At 38.0% G+C, this 16,742-nt stretch overlaps 1 protein-coding gene and 1 long non-coding RNA gene across 12 annotated transcripts in view; both read right to left on the bottom strand.

Annotated features, from left to right (window-relative positions):
• LOC148186330 (uncharacterized) overlaps positions 1 to 5,348 on the bottom strand; it is a 66,300-nt gene extending 60,952 nt beyond the window's left edge. For 9 of the 10 annotated variants that reach the window (XR_015774997.1, XR_015774992.1, XR_015774995.1 and 6 more), the window contains exons 1-2: positions 5,188 to 5,348; positions 776 to 908 (exon numbers count right to left, since the gene is read on the bottom strand). This is a non-coding gene — a long non-coding RNA (uncharacterized LOC148186330). The remainder of the gene's footprint in view (positions 1 to 775; positions 909 to 5,187) is intronic. The other variant, XR_015774999.1, reaches the window with a different exon arrangement.
• Positions 5,349 to 6,861: 1,513 nt separating this feature from the next.
• svild (supervillin d) overlaps positions 6,862 to 16,742 on the bottom strand; it is a 62,298-nt gene continuing 52,417 nt past the window's right edge. For both annotated transcript variants that reach the window (XM_042507583.2, XM_042507584.2), the window contains exons 21-29: positions 16,398 to 16,552; positions 14,683 to 14,785; positions 14,348 to 14,555; positions 14,123 to 14,256; positions 13,055 to 13,210; positions 12,264 to 12,407; positions 10,753 to 10,865; positions 9,435 to 9,590; positions 6,862 to 8,235 (exon numbers count right to left, since the gene is read on the bottom strand). In XM_042507583.2, coding sequence (XP_042363517.2) covers positions 8,149 to 8,235; positions 9,435 to 9,590; positions 10,753 to 10,865; positions 12,264 to 12,407; positions 13,055 to 13,210; positions 14,123 to 14,256; positions 14,348 to 14,555; positions 14,683 to 14,785; positions 16,398 to 16,552 — 1,256 coding nt within the window. In that variant the 3' untranslated portion in view covers positions 6,862 to 8,148. The remainder of the gene's footprint in view (positions 8,236 to 9,434; positions 9,591 to 10,752; positions 10,866 to 12,263; positions 12,408 to 13,054; positions 13,211 to 14,122; positions 14,257 to 14,347; positions 14,556 to 14,682; positions 14,786 to 16,397; positions 16,553 to 16,742) is intronic.

The following is a 16,742-nucleotide window of genomic DNA, read 5'->3' as shown; positions in this document are numbered from 1 at the left end:
GTGTAACCTGACACCAGGACACCCGAGCCAGCTCTAGTCATTCATGCTACATTTTCCAAATCCATGTTACATACTAATTATAAGCATGTTTTTATTATGTACACTAGAAAAGAGACAAAATAAAGTATATACACAACAGATAACATACATATCATATATGGGGCAAATTTATATAGCCTATTTTAAACCCAAAGGTAACCCAACATGCTTTACTGATTAATCAAGTTGCCTAATCACAAAGTATAACCCAAAAGGCTGTAAATGTAATTTCAATTCAGTATCAATCATTACAATTTGATCTATAAAGTCCAGTATCACAAATCCTAATTTGTCTCAGAGGGCTTTATAACATATATATGTCACCCCTCTGTCTTTTGACCACCACAGCTGATAAAAAAAAAAACTCAGCAGTAGTACATTCTGTATCGAATTAGTTTGTAGTATTGGATTTGGGACACAGTAAGAGACAGATGCAGAAAGATAATGTATGTGGTTTTTTGAGTTCAAATGACTTTATCTTACAAAAGAAAACTAGAAACTAGGAACTACTGGTGCCATTTAGCACTGCTGATGGTAAGAAAAAAATAACATATTCCCCGAGTTATTGGACAGTGATCAGAAACAGCACCAGGCTCCATACAGGAATTGTCAAATTAAGCGGTGTGTCCCTTTAAGACAAAAACAATAAAATACAATGATGGAAAAACAGTATTTGGCTTGTGATGAACTTAAAGTAATCATAGTTAACCTTCAGTATTAGTGATGTGAGTCATACCCAATGAATCAGTCCATATTCTTAGGTGCACATGTTGTTCAGCTCCCAGAGTTAATCCTGCTGTAGCTCGTAAGCAGTTTGGGGAGAGTTGGCGAGTTCATCTCAGCAGCAAAAATCCAGAGTTAGTGTGCTGCTGGGAGGGGAGCCAGAGAACAACATTGATTAGCAACATTATCACCTTTATTCCTACTTATTCGGTGCATGCGCATGCACACGCACACACACACGCACGCACACACACACACACACACACACACACACACACACACACACACACACACACACACACACACAGAGAGAACCATCCAAGGTTATTGCAGGTTTGTCTCGGTTTAATATTGGCTGCTGCACTCGCGAACAATGAATTTTTCAAGGCCTTGGATTTTCCACATAAAAACAAGTGTTTTTTACTCTCTGAGCAAGCCAGGCACTGATACTTTGTAAGTTATGAGAATCTGAAGGACTCAATCATCTTCCTCAAAGCCAGGTTCATCTCCGCTGCTCCAGCTAATCAAAAATCTTATAATAAACAAAGGCTCTGAAAAAAGCAGGGATACTGATTGGCACTCTCTGAGGCAATCAATTCTCCTAAAATATCACATTTGGATGTGGTGTTTATTAAATCTTTTTCTTTTGTTATCCTGCTGTTTTGTTGGTGTTTTCGACTCAGCAATTTATGACCTTGTCACATCTTTTGGCATAAAAAGTAAACAAATATCAAATCACACTGTTCCTATTTTTGTCTTATTTAAAGTTTTAAAATCGGAACAAAGAGCTTCTATAGTTGACTGCGTTTCCACTGAGTGATGTTATGCCACTTCTCCTCCGCGATAACATGCCAAGAAGCAAGGAGATGGACGTTTAAAACATCAGCAGGTTTATTTTCTATTGGAGACACCGCACTAGCCGTCATTATTTCCAATCAAAGCTCATGCAGGCAAGTAGTAACAGAAAGGTAAGCCCCTTATACGTGGGAGCGGCCACGTATGAGAGATTTCTGGGAGGTGATAGTCCATGATTTCACAGAGGAATTGTGGATTCAAAACTTCCAGATGATCCGCTCTGCTTTTGCAGAGTTATGCAGTGCAATAACACCCGAGGGAGCCATGTACTACGAACAAGCACATAGCCATAGAATCATGTGGCCTATAAAAGCCAAAAAAGTATTTCCATTGCAGTTTTGTGAAATATGGCTTTTTTGAATTGCCAGCAATACTACCTCATGCGAGCGTAAAAACTTTTTTTGCAATAAACAGGAGTTTTTACAAAGTTGATGAGTTTCCATTAGGCGTATTTTATATTTGCAATTTCAATTTGCACAATTTGAGGGTTATTGGAAACCCGCCTGGTGTAAAGACACAGAGGAGGACAGCTTCGATACTTCATGCAGCTGCGGTGCCAAATACAGGATGCAGGGAGACAGTAGTGACAGCCAGAAAGGTACCTCCAGTTGAGAGAAGCAAGGGAGCAAATGTGTCTTATATTGCTCATTTACACAACAAATAAAACATTAAAATGCATCAGACTTTTATGCAAGGTTTCTGTGTGGAAGTCGTTTTTTTTTGGATGACAGATTAAAAAAACACATGGTAAAAAAATGGTACTCAGTGTGCAAAGGCCTTCAGACCTGGTTGAATTGTGCTGGCAAAATTTGAGTCACCACAGCTGCCGAACAACGAGCTGCTGCCTGCTTTCCTCCGAGAGAAGTAAGTGAGGCAGAGAGACCGTGGGATGGCTAGCTAGCTAGATTCTTGTCTCATTTATGATCTGATAAGCAGAGACAGAGACGAGCAACTGTACAGTGAAATAGGATTAAATAAATCAATGAATGGGAAACACTGGGTCCTGTGAAGTTCATGCATATGCCTGTGGTCGTCTAATGGGAGGGGCTCAGGACTGAGAGGGGGGTGTATTTTCAAATACTGTTGATTTTGCCTTATCCACATTTCTGCTAATCTTTAATTTTCCATGTTACAAAATAATTAAAAGAAACATTCTGACACTCATGTGTCCTTGTCAAGAGTAAAATAAAAGTCAAATAAATATACTTCCAAAAATGTCAAACTAGTGTTTTAATCCATCTAACATTGTAAGTAGTTTTAATTTCATGAACCTGAAAACAATGTAAACATAAGCAACTTTATTTGTACTGTGTGAATGCAGCCTCTAACTACTACTGAGTTGCATTTATCAATATTAAGAGAGGAGTAAAACATAAGGCAGCATGTACGTTACATAACTTATAGGTTTCTGCTACTATTGCAGAATGGCTGATAAGAAAACTCTTTTTTAATTGGGTTTACTTCATAAAATATTGCTTGAGCATGAGTTCAGACTGAGTTTATGACGTCTTCAGGCTTATGCTCAGCCAAAATTTGGATCCTGATCAAAGACTATTTTTCCTGCCAGATCTGCCCATTCAGCTCCATCATCTCATATCCAGCATGTTATTACTCAGGCTAATCTGCCTTGTATTAGCAGCTTCATTGTTTGCCTGCATGTCAGCCGCATTGTGGGCTGCTGTGGCACCTGAGCCAGGAGGCAAAGCGATGCAGGTGATTAATGCTCGCAGGACAGAGTGGATGATAAATAAACAAACCAGCCGCCCATTCGCTGTTCGAGGAAGCGGCGGCTGCCTCCTACCATCTGTTGTGCTGCTGCATGTTTGATGGCATCAATGTGACAGGAGGAATTATCAGTTAGAGTCGTAGAGCCGGTTAATGTTTGAATGCATGTGTCCTGAACATGATACAAACATATCTCGGTGTGTTTCACAGCGTGTCAGTGACCCTGGATGTGTGATGCACAAATGTGCTGCATCTCAGCTGAGCAGGTGTTGTTTAAAACAGTGATGAGTCAGGCAGGACAGAAAAGATATTCCTGAATGTTTTTGACATAATGTTCAAGAAGGACCTCCACCAACAAAAAATAATACATTCAAAAACAATTTGCAGACCTCTTTTAGTTAGTTTTAAAAGTTTCATTTTCTACTCATCTCTTATTGATCAGTATGGCCCAAAAGGCTTTACAGAATTAAAAGGCAGCTTTACATAATGTAAAGGTTGGACAGACAATGCCCCCTGGTGGTTCAATATGTACATGACAGTCACTATTACTATATAGATAGATAGATAGATAGATAGATAGATAGATAGACAGATAGATATTCTTTATTGATCTCAAAACTGAGAAATTGAGGAACTTCACTTCACTTCACTTCACCTCAATAACTTCACTTATTACAAATTCAAGCTTGTAAAGAAGCATTACTATAACTCGGCCTCATGAGTAAAAAATATGAATGTGAAAACCTTCCTCTTCCCTCACCACACAGATCTATCACACATTAAAGATTGAGGACACAGAAGTCATGTCTTTTAAATTTTAGTTTTTCAAAGTACCTGCTGCTTGAGATAAGTTAGATTTCAGACTTTTGAAAACGTTTTATTGCTACTTGAAATCGAGTTTGAGAACAATTTTCTAATAAACCAAATTGAAGAACAACAATTTTTTTCAGCTCAAGTGTTTATTGTAACATAAATTTGGCCTTTTTTGTCTGGATTCTCATCATGACGAGTTTATAGTAATTCATCTCATCAAGAGTAATTTATTAAATCATTTAAACAAAAAAAACCCCCTACATGATAACAATTATTTTGAGAGTTTACAATGCAACATCAGCAAAAAAAGCAGTAGTCTTAGTTAGTAGTAGTCTTTTTTTTAGATTAATGAATTAAATGTCTTCAAAGACTTTTCATAGACCCACGGTAACCCTGTTTTTTCTTTGAATTTGCTGAAGGTTTTAGTAACCTACAGTGGGGTTTATTATATAATTAAATAGTAACACTGAGTGAAAGCTTTACAGGCTGATTCGAGTTTGGTTTGGTTTGTATAATTTGACTACTTTTAGGGCAGCTAATGAAGAAAGCATTCATCATTTCCAAGACGTTTCACTTGCCAGTGTGGAGGATTTATATGTGCATTTAGTAGATGCATACAATTTAAAACTAACTAGGTGATCAAATAAAAAGTTATACACGCTGTCTGTGGATGATGAGGTTGTCGCTCCAGGTAACTTACTCAGGGAAATGATCTGTAAATCTGCTGTCGCTTTGAGGCGTTTTAGCCCTGCAAGACACACTAAAACCCACTGTTTTGTTTTTCAAGCCCAAGGCTTTACTGTTATTGTTTACACCATTTAAATGTGTTGTATCTAGATACAGAGGCTACCTGTTATCAATAAAATTGTCTAAAAACCCACCTGAGTGCTGTCTGTCCAGCCACTAACAGCAAACGGTTAGCAACTAACTAGCTAACGGTAACTAGCTAACGTTAGCTGCTAACCGACGTATTTCGCTCAGGAGTTGGTGGAAAACAAAAACAGAGCTAAAGAGAGACTGAATATTACTTACATTTAATGGGGTGGACACAAACAAGACTCCAAATGAGTGCTTATGTTGCTCCGCATCTGCTCGGTGTGTAAATATGTACCTGTCGGCTAACAAAGTGCCACTAAAAAAGCTAATTTCGTCCATAGCGGCTCTATTTTTTCTATTTCTACGATTGCGTCAGTGTTTACAGATGGATGTGCTGCCCTCACGTGGCCAACAAATGTATTGGTGGTTTAAATGACCCAAAAATTCACAAGAAATGTGTAAAAAGTTGCGAGAAAACTTCCTGAAACTAAAAAAAAAAAAAATAATAAAAATCAATTTTTTTTTTATTTTTTAAATTTATTATTATTATTTTTTAATTTGCAGGATGTTTCATACCAAGTTGCTTTTTTCCATTTTTGGAAAAGTAATTGAATTCCAAACGTTGACTTACTTGTGAGAGGCATCTGAACCCCTGTGCAAGAAAACATATGTCCATCCAGGATTTTAAGGGTTAAATTATGATAATAAACTGCAGTATTTCTAAAACCCTTTCTATGGCCCTTAGCCAAGAAATGTGTCAAAAGAAATGTGTAAAAAGTTGCGAGAAAAACTTTGTGAAACTAAAAAAAAAAAACAACCAAAAAAGTGCTAAAATAAAATATGAAAAATGTATATTTTCTGTAATCTAATTTTAACTATATAATTATAAATACTTTTAACATTTTTCTCTAGTCACTTGATTTTTTTTTCTTCTTTTTAGCTAAGTTTTAGACCTATATCTTGTCACCTTTTAATTTTTGAAATTTATTATTATTATTTTGTAATTTGCAGGACGTTTCATACCAAGTTGCTTTTTTCCATTTTTTGAAAAGTAATTTAATTCCAAACGTTGACTTACTTGTGAGAGGCATCTGGACCCTTGTGCAAGAAAACATATGTCCATCCAGGATTTTAAGGGTTAAATTATGATAATAAACTGCAGTATTTCTAAAACCCTTTCTATGGCCCTTAGCACAATAATAGGATGAGGAAGACACAGTTGCTTGAGTCATTGGGTTTCCAATAGGATAGCTTTTCAAGCTCCCTCTGAAACAAACAACAGCCGTGTTCTCACAGTGGACATTTTGACTTATGTGACACAGATGTTCCTCATAACTTCATGTTTTTAGTTCAGATGGACCTGTTCCAGGACTCTGGTATTGTGTCCGCTGGCTCACTGGCAGAGCTTTCTGAGAGCCCTGAACCAAATGGAGCCATCAGTAATGTTATTAGTTCCACCTGTGCTTTTCCTGCTGGATGACGAGTTCAAATACCTGCCAGGAAAAAGCCCAGGGAAGAAAACAGTGGCTCTGTTCCACTGGAGGCGTTCACAGATTCTCCCATGTTATAAACTGCAGAAAAAACACCAATAAAACAAATGAATGTGCCATTTTATAGTAGTACTATGTTGTATTTCCACTTTAACAATAACTAGCACTGAGTGAATGTTGTAATATTTATCCCAGTGGGCCTTTTTCCCAGCAGGCATTTTGACTGTCATAATTGGAAAAATACAGGTGTTTGTAATAACACTAAACGAAGGCTCCGCTCATTGAAGCGCCCTAGTAAACTATCGTTAAATTCATTATTTACACCCGTGTCTCCTACTGTGACATGTTTTCAGAAAAAAAGATCCTCACTTGTGCTGTTTTAAAGAAGATCAGAACCACAGATTTTTAAAAATACTTTATTTAAAAAGAGAAACTTGAGCATTAATATCTCATTTCCCTACCACTGATGTTTACTGATATGTGCCATGAAATAAAAGCTGGCCTGGAAGCTGTCTCCACTTATAATGCAGATCTTATGTATCACAAAAAAGATACATATTGCAAGACATTAATACATGAGTTAAGCAAAGTATTTTTGTGGACATCATGCAGAGAATTTCCAAATTCAGACATCGCAGGCAGTCATATTGTTAGTATGATTTACACATACCATTACATCACATTTGCAGTATACATTTGTGGTGTCAGCTACAGCTATAAAGGCAGTTTATACTGCAGAGGTATTCTCTCGCTCTCTCACATACCAACACACACACACACTTAATACTTTTAGAGTTTCACATTTGCACACACATACACACAAATACACAAACACATTTAAAACGAGACAAAAAGATTAGATTTGGTCCCTAATAACCAGTCGATCAAGGGGGCTGCCGTCACTGGCATACAGGCAGTTAATCATGAGAACCAGGAAGAATTCAGTACCAAACTTGAAAAAGTGTCAGCGTTCATTTTTCACGTCTCACTTTTCTTTGAGATTTTGGAGTTTACTTTGTCACACCCACATCCACCTACATTTAAAAAAATAAAAGCGAATATATATTTGCTGTTATAGTATGAGTTAGACGTCTAAATGACAATCTTGGTTTAAGAACGCCACATTTCTGTTAAACGTCCACAAATTACAGGGAACGTTCTCTGAACTTTAGTTTGTTTTGTTCAGTTTCCTCTAATAAGTGGAGACATTTTTGCTGAACAATTTAATCCCATTACGCAGAGCTGGCTTTTTTCATGAGATGTAAAAATCAATGAATAACTCCCTCAGTTTTAAAACCGGCAATTTTCATACAAACACAATCTCACATGAAAGTCAACACTGTCTGGTGTCAGACATACAAAAACATTCATTTATAGTATATTACATATTTATAATGCGAGGGTAACTGTTTCTAACATACAAGGAAAACATCATGCCATCAAAAAGATTAACAATTGCACATAATGATTGGCTAAAATATTTCAGGGAAACAATCATTAAAATTTTGTTATTGTTATTAAAATACATCAACATTTGAACAAAATTGTACATTTGCTTTTCTTTATCCTTTACAAAATGAGGACATGATTTTTTTTTTTTTTGGAATAAAAAATGTAAGAAAAGCTGCTGAAAACATAAAAACAATCAAAAAAAAAACAGGCAGATTTGTGTGCAAAAAGATGTGTTTTAAAACAGACCCTTGCTTTTCTTCAGATTCTGTTGCTTCCAGTTTGGCAGAGCGTTGAACTCGACACGACTCATCCCAAGAAGTGTCTGCAAAACATTAATGGAAGAGGACAGCAAATGTTACATAAGGGGAAAATATAACAGTAAATACGACACTTTAGTCAAATTGCTATAATAACGCGTCTCAGTATAAAGAGTATAAAGTTAAAAGAAAAGCTTATGATTGTCCGGTCAAACCATTTTCAATTATTTTCAACATTTTAGCTTTTTAATTTGAAAGGAATACTTTAACCCCAAAATGACCATTTGTCTGTCACTTACTCAGCCCATGTTACATTGAATTCATGAGGAAAACTTTTTGTAGCCTACCTCCACTGAACAAAGACGACAGAATTGGAGAAAAATCTTAATGAATTTAAGTCATGGGGGTCTGTGATTAACAACAGCAAAACTATATCAAAACAACAGTTTAAAAACTCACACAACTTGTGCAATATAATCCAAGTCTCATTTATCCAGTCGTAGCTAAGCGCTTACCAAACAGACAGCCCTTTCTGACGGCGGACTGAAAAGAAAGCCAGACTATTGACAAAAACAATAATTCAACCTCGCAGAACACGTGCCCTGATGGTATCCTGCTGCCTTAATCAGTTAGTTAGTTTGTGTTTAGCGTTTTCAGGGTTAATTAAAGTCACACAACATCACAAAGTCACAATACAAACTGACTGAGACAGTGATAGACCAGCAGCTTCCGTGTTCAGCTAGTTAAAATGACTGTTTTTCTCAATGGAGTCTGGCTTGAAGGGCAGCATAGATGTTTTTCACTTTCAGATCCAAGATTAAATAGTTCACTTTCAGCAAAGATACATGTGAGACTTCGATTCTACTGCACGAGTTGTGTGAGACTCTGTATAAAGATGTTTGATGTAGTTTTGCTGTAATTAAACACAGTCGCCGATGCCGTCAATTCATTAAGGATTTTCTCTGTTTTTGGATTCTCTGTTCACCTGAGGCATGCAACAAAACAAAGTTTTCTCCATTACTTCCACTAAACATGGGGTGAGTCATTGATGAAATGATTACTCCTGAATGATCAGTTGGGAGGGGGGAGGGGTATTCCTTTAAGAGCTTGAATTGAATATCTTGTTGAAAAAGTTCCTCTTGTCCTTTGTCACATAAACAAAACTCACACACTGAAAATAACTGACTGCAATATAACAACTTGACTTAAAAACACATAAACTTTAAGCCTTATGAACCTATTTGATTGCAGCTGAGTGCTCTACCTTGAAGTCCTGGTCCGACAGGTAATCCTCCAGGCGTAGAGGGTCCACTCCCTCTGGCAGCGGCTTCCTGGTCAGCTCCTCGATGGAGTACTGCTGCCTGCTGAGCTGAGACAACGCCTCCTTTACCAACATCACCTTGCTCTTGGAGGTCTCAGTCTGCATACACAAACAATGTACAGAAGGTAAACAAATGCAAAACTGAACTACTGTCTCCGTTCTTCTGTTTGTTTTAAGACAGAATCATACATCTTACATTACAGATTTGAATAATATTAAAATATGTGCAAATGGATAATTTGTGCTCCTGAGTTCACTGAGGCTGACAGGATGCTAGTTTCAATATAAAGATGGTGACTTTCTCCCTACCTGCTGCACAGACAATAAATAAGGCATTCAACTTTAAATTACTTCTCTTTCACTTTTCATTTTAAAACTCTGTTGTGCTCTGTTGCACGCTTGTCTTTCGAATTTGTACTAAATACTTTTTTTTTTACCTCACGCTAAACATGATTCTGCATGGCAGCTTTAAATAGACACATCAGGGTGATGGCACTTTATCTGAACAGGTCGAGTGAGATGATTTAGATTCTTTCTTGTGTCAACTAAGTCTCCTAATACTGTAACAGCTCTCCTGCCCCTAACAAGCACCTATTATACACTTATTAGACTATTATCTGGAATATGACAATATGCTGAATTTGGTATGGGACATGTAAACAGCAAATTCTCTTTGGATTCTTAGGCCTTATTTCGAACGACGAGTTTTCTCATTAAGACATGGAATACGCTGATAATGTTCAGATACTGTGAGCATTCTTTATGTATACAGCACGTTTGGAATATGCGTTCTAAATGGGCATTTTAGCGCAGTTTATGACACATTTCCTCTTGCCTGTTTACGGTTAGCTCTGTGTGTTGTTCACAAACCAAAAAGCCAACTGTTTGCAGGGCTGGGGTAGAGATGCACATGCCAAAAAAACCCAAAACAAACTTATAAACATTATGAAAAAAGTTGGATATTAACAGGTTTTTGGATCTGTGCAATTATCACGGCAACCTTTTCAAGAGGGCGTTTAAAGGAATAATGTGAGGAGTCTTTTGATGCAAAGAAGCAAAATGGCACAAATGACTCCAAGTGTTGCACATTTTGATGTGATAAATATTGTTTCATGGGAGTATGCACTGCTGCTGGAATATTAGTGAAATATTCTTTTTCATTAGCCAGCTTAGTCGAAATACTGTCTTTTTTAAATAATGACAAAAAAACGGAATATCTTCTGCATGTAACTGAAGTCAATGACAAAAAGAAGTATCCCACCTTTGTAGCGACACTAGCGTCCTTCTCCCAGTACGGAAAGATGTTGGTGAAGGTGAGAGGCTCACAGCCTGCTAGGACCAGATATGCCAGAGGGGGGCGCCGAGGGTTCTTCTCTGTAAATAATATCACAAGTCAAAGAAATACAAAACAAGCTTTTGAATTCAGTCCTGATGACAGATATTTACTGTAATGTCAGCTCAAAGTACTAATGGTGTCAAAACAAAAGCATTTTCAGCCTGGCCCTGTACTCTGTGTAACAGGGCTTCTGTCAAGATTGTCTGTAACTTTTGTTGTTACCAAAACGTTAATTTTTGGTAAATGGAGAGACAGCAGTGCACCACACATTAAAGACTGGACTGATGCAATGTTGAAAATAGCTAACCCTAACCCTAACTTAAAAAAATAACTGATATGAATATAGGCTCAGCAGATGAGTAAATCTGAATATGGTCATCCTTCTTTAGCAACCATGTCCTTAAGACAGGGGTGGACAAGCTGTGGCTCTGAAGCCACATGCGGCTCTTTAGCCCCTCTCCAGTGGCTCCTCTGTCTCTGACAAAAAAATGATATGGAAGTGAATAGCGATTATTTTTTAAAAGATTTTCATTCAATTTTATCATCGTTTGAGACCTAAAATTACTCTTGCATTTTTCAGTTGCAAAAATATGTAGCCTGTACACAGAATATGAAAATAGCATTTCGTTAACTAAAATATGCATCATATTTCTGTGGCCTTGGTGCCTTTTCTGCTAAATTTTGCCAAATTTCAAAAGTGGTGGACGGTCTTGAATCAAAAAAGCTTGACTAGAAATGGATTCCAAATCCAAGATAGAAGTCTCAGAGGAAAATGGAGAAGTTAATAGTGCATGGATGGATCTGTTATTTGTTTTTACCACCAATGCTGCAATGTTAATGTAAGAAAAAAATAGACCCATTAATAACATTGATAGGCTAATTTTGACTAAATGTGTTGCGTTACCTTCATTTTATATGTGTTTTATATATGTTTATATGTGAACATGTTTTGCGGCTCTATACAGATTTGTTTTGGGTTTTTTGGCCAAAAATGTCTCTGACCCCTGCCTTAAGACAACAGATGGAATAATCACCACATTAAAATGCTTTACTTTGATAAAACGCGTTATACACGTGCACATACATTCATTTGCTACAGTTTTCAGTATTTTCTTTCTTCATTTAAATTTGTATGTATCTATTTGTTTGTTGTTGGTTTGTTTTGTTTTTTTATGTAAGCACTGTTGTTGCTTGTTGTCCTTTGTTTTTGTTATTGGTTTGTTTTTATTAGTTTGCTTGCTAGCTTTTTGAAAGAGCTTGATGGGCTGCATAAGGTGTGAAATATTGTTATACTGTCTGATACCTTAGATACAATAAAACTTGGGATAAAAAGTAAAAACAAAAGCAAAAGTATATGTAGTTATGTGTTTGGCTACTAAAAATGTCCTGATCAATACAGTAGAATCAATCAAATTGGGTCGTCCGTGAACTCTGACCTTTGCAGTACTGCAGTACTGTCTCCAGGGCACACTTCCTCTCGTTGTTCCAGCGAATCTTTGCAGAGCCGGTACACTGTGTGTCTTCAGGCTGCCAGCCCTGCCACAGGTACACCTCCATCCGGTTATCCAGCAGGAACAGGGCTGAAGAACACAGCAGAGCACTAACATGAATATCCATTAGCCCCAGGGGGTATAATAGGTTCCAGTTAATGTTACAGTAACAGTAAAACATCAACAGAGAAGCCTGTGAAAGAGTCTTTTTAACACCAGCACCTTAATGTTTGGTTTTCATCAGTCCAAGGTCCAAGCAGAGAAATGAATGTTTTTGTAATTTTTGTGTTGTGTTTGCTCTGTGTGCGCCCTAGATGAGACTCTCTTTTCAGAAAATATCTCAGTCAGACTAATGGTGACTCTAAAAAGAAAAGCAGAACAAATGCTGTATTTTTCATGACAAATCTCTAAAATGTACACAATGTTTTGATGAATGACTCACAGGGAAGGGCTTCAAAACATGTTTTTTTTTACAGCACAATGACTGACAGCTAACCACACAAAAAGATTTTTTTTTAAGTAAACACAGTTGTTGGTAATTACTTCTTTGTCACTCAAGGGCCAAACATATTACAAATGAATTTCGATACGAGATTCCAACAGGCTGTTTTATCTTATTCTAGTATAAAATATCAGAAGTAGTTTTACATGTATTCTAGAGGGAATTTTTGGTTTCATAGAAAGCATCAGACAACTGACTGACTGAAATGTAACGTTGCTACAGGTGTGTGTGGTACCTGGCTGATGTGCAGAGTAAAGGTTCTCCTGCAGAAAGGGCATCGCCATCACTCCCTCCATCACCCTGGCTGGATATAGCCGCTCCTCCCCTTCGAACACCCCGGAGCTGGCACTCAGCCGGAACAGCCGGGGCGTGTAGTTGTACTTCCCTGGATCTGAGAAAACACACACACACCAAAAACTCTTTCTCTTTAATTCTTGCTGATTATTAGATAGATTTTTAATTGGTTTTAAAGGGACTAGTTTTGTTTTCTTTATTTTCTGCCATACATATGATATTACAATGTTTATATTAAACGTGACCAAAGTTTCAAATAACGAGGTAAACGTATGTGAGAGAAATCCCGGTGAGCAAAAACCTTTCAGACTGTTTTGGTCCAACAGTTTTTTTACTTTAATGACAAGCCGATGTCAACCTCCTAGCTACATGTTAATGTCAGGGAAAAATGTCACTGGATAGGGATTTCTTATGACTGGATAGGGGTTTCTCTGGTTTTCTCTCACATAACAATGTTTGTCGGAGGGGCATATGGTCACTCACTGTATAGTCTTTGTGATGACTGCTGGAGAGCGACTTTACAGATGTTATTTGTCTTTTGTTTTTATGCTGTTCTGTTGATTGTTGAGAGCTTGAGGATGCAAGACAAATTTCCGTGAAAACGGACGATAAAGTATCTTATCTTATCTTAATCTTGGTTGCCAATGTAGCTGATCTCTCCCCGTATCAGATCATATTTCTGCAGGCACGGGAAGATTTTTTGAGGCTTTTATTGATCTTTCGCGACAGAAAGTGCTTCTAGACTCTGTAACAGTCGTTCATTTATACAGAGGATCCAGAAACACCAATCAGAGCAGCTTTAAGGTTAGCTTAAAGAGACAGGTGCTATATGGAGTTTTTCCAGACAGGGGGTGAATGCAAGTGTTCCAGCACTGCTAGTATGAAGATTATAAGGTATCTTTTTTTACTATAAAGCATATAAATCTTTTCTATTAGAAACCCAAAATACAAGTATGAACCTGGAAATAACTTAATAGGTCCCTTTAAGTATGTAAATATGGGGGCGCACCTTGCAGCATACAGTCGTATGCCTTCTTGTCCTGCAGGCCCAGAGCCTTTGTGAGCTCTGCAGGTTCAGCTCCTTCCTCCACCTCTTCGACTTTTACGCTGCTGGTGCTGCTCAGACCTAACTCTGAGGGATTCCTTAAGGACACACACACAGAAAAAATGTCAACCCACATATACAGTATATCCATTCACTAAACATCTATTTATTCATCTGCATACTCCTTACCTCTGGGTTAGTTTGTCCGCAGCTCTTTTGGCCACCTGCCTGGCACTGGCATGTGCTTTACAGCCATGCCACAAGTAGAGAACGCCTTTCTGAGCGTTAAGAAGCACCAGGCTGGCACGAGAGCGCAGACTGGCACGCTGGCAAACTACTTCTACCAGCGAGGCCTCCACCTCTGCCTCACCACGGACGCAGAACAACCTCCAGCCATCTGAAGAGGTGGAACGGACATGGTTAGAGGGGTAATGCCAGAATGAGCGTTGAAGTCCCTACTCATTATTTAGTCACATTGAGGTTGATGCAGCCTCTAAATTAATCTGCAGTAACACATTTTTCACCTGTTTTGTTGCCACTGTCTTCTCTGCTGCCCTTGTGAATGATCAAACCTCCCTGAAACAGCTGCAGGAAACATGGAGGCTCTTTTCCCTGAGTCACCAACACCTGAACAAACCAGACACAAACAGATGACACACGCAACGCACACTTTGACTAACTCCTACTTGAACACACTCATATGTTAATATTCAGCTAATAAATGAATAGATGTATAGAAGAAATACTACATAATTGTGGGTTTTTAATCAGGAATTTTATTGACGGGTTTGCTGTGATGAACTCATAAAGCCCCTTTCCATGCACATGTGCTGGTTTGGCTTGATTCAGTTTGCATCAGCCTGGTGAGGCAGGGATTTTCTTTTTTTCTTCATATGACAGGTCTACCTGATTGAAAAAGTGTCATTAACTGATGAGGTGCTTCTGAAACAACAAAATATTTTTACTATGCACCCCCCAGGTGTTATTGTGGTTAACAACCTTCTTTAACTTAAAGAGAGAGATGATTAATTGCTCTGTGGACTATAATCAAGCGTAGATCAAAAACTTGAAGGAAATCCAGGCACTCCAAAATGTGAAAAAGATGGAGGAATTATGTTAAAAAGCCTTTATTGTAGTCGCTAAATCATTAAAAAAGCATTTTTCTCCCACCACTGTTCTTCATCAGTTTTCAATCATAAAAACTTTCTTTTACTGTTGAAAGAGTTTTTAATTTTTTTGTTTGTTTTGTTTTTGAATTTTCTTTGGGCATGTACGCCAGAAGCTCATGTCCTTCAGGTTTCTCGCAATGTCTCGGAAGACATTTCTTGCTGCTCTAGCAAAGTCATCTTGCATGTTTTTGCTCCAAACAGCGAGCAGGGCTCCTGTTTCATCCACAAACAAAGACCATTCTCTTTTTTTCTTTGCTTTTTTTGGGACGCAGTTAAAGCTGAAGAAGTATCTGCTATGTCTGGCAATAGAAGTAGAGGCTTATCTACAGAGTTTATACATATTTTTACCAATCAATTTCAGTAACTTTCCATGTCACTGTGGAACATTTACATTCTCTGAAACGTCTCCTAATAAATGAAAAAAGAAGTATAAAAATCCATGTCAAAATTTAGCACTCAGTTTCTTAAAATAGGGAGCCAGTATATACATATAAAAGTTCTTGCATTTACCTCATGCAGATCTGGCAAATATCTGTCTGTCATGGAAATCATGACCTAAAAAAGCTGTTCTTAGTTAAGCTACGTCTTTGACTCGTCCAAGTAAGGCGGGACATTATTGAACTGACAACGTTCTGCTCAGGTTGGAGTCTGATGTTACCCAGACAGAGAACAACAAAAACGTCACGTGACGTGACTGAACATTATTACCATCCAGTATATAAACAGCATCATACAGGTATTTGTGATGCAAAGTTCTGACTTTTCCAAAACTTTCTGGGTTTATTGTTTTCCAAAACTTCTGCAGGCATTGCAACTGCAAATTCAATGAATTTCCCAGGTTCTTTATGAACCCAGTATTTAAACATGTTGTTGAATGGTCACTAATTAATAATGACGAAGCTCATCTGATGCACTGCTCTCCAGTTGGAGGCATTTGGGCGCGTTTTGGCCTGACTTGAGAGATGGTCCATCTTGGGGATTTCAAGTGGGGATGGACACGTCAATCAACAGGTAGTAGTGTGACTTGGCACTGCCAAAAATGGCAGTGAAAAAAAAGCCCTAATACTTACTTGTGACCCCCTGTGGCTGCCCAGCTCCACTGTCATCAGAGCTGACGTTCCTTTCTCACTGACACTGGAGCGGCTGCCTTGCCAGAAAAAACAAGCAGTCCTCTCTCTTCCAGGAGCGCCGGCACTCAGCTCCCCGGGTTTCAATCGCTTCCCCACTGACACAACAGGACAGAGCAGAACCACAGTAAACCAAGTGGATAAAATCTAGACTTCTGCTTCCACTTCTGGACAGTTGTAACCTTAAAATGAAACACTAAAGTCTCTTCTTTCAAACCTCAGTAACAACACTTAAATTTGCCTCTTTGCTCTGAGCACAGATGCTGTATTCTAGCTCCGCTCCATTAC

This window comes from Plectropomus leopardus, chromosome 19, assembly GCF_026936395.1.
Source record: "Plectropomus leopardus strain MGB_pleo_1.0 chromosome 19, ASM2693639v1, whole genome shotgun sequence".
Lineage (NCBI taxonomy): Eukaryota > Metazoa > Chordata > Actinopteri > Perciformes > Serranidae > Plectropomus > Plectropomus leopardus.
Note: the sequence above shows the minus strand (reverse complement) of the source record. Positions and strands in the feature narration are given on the sequence as shown.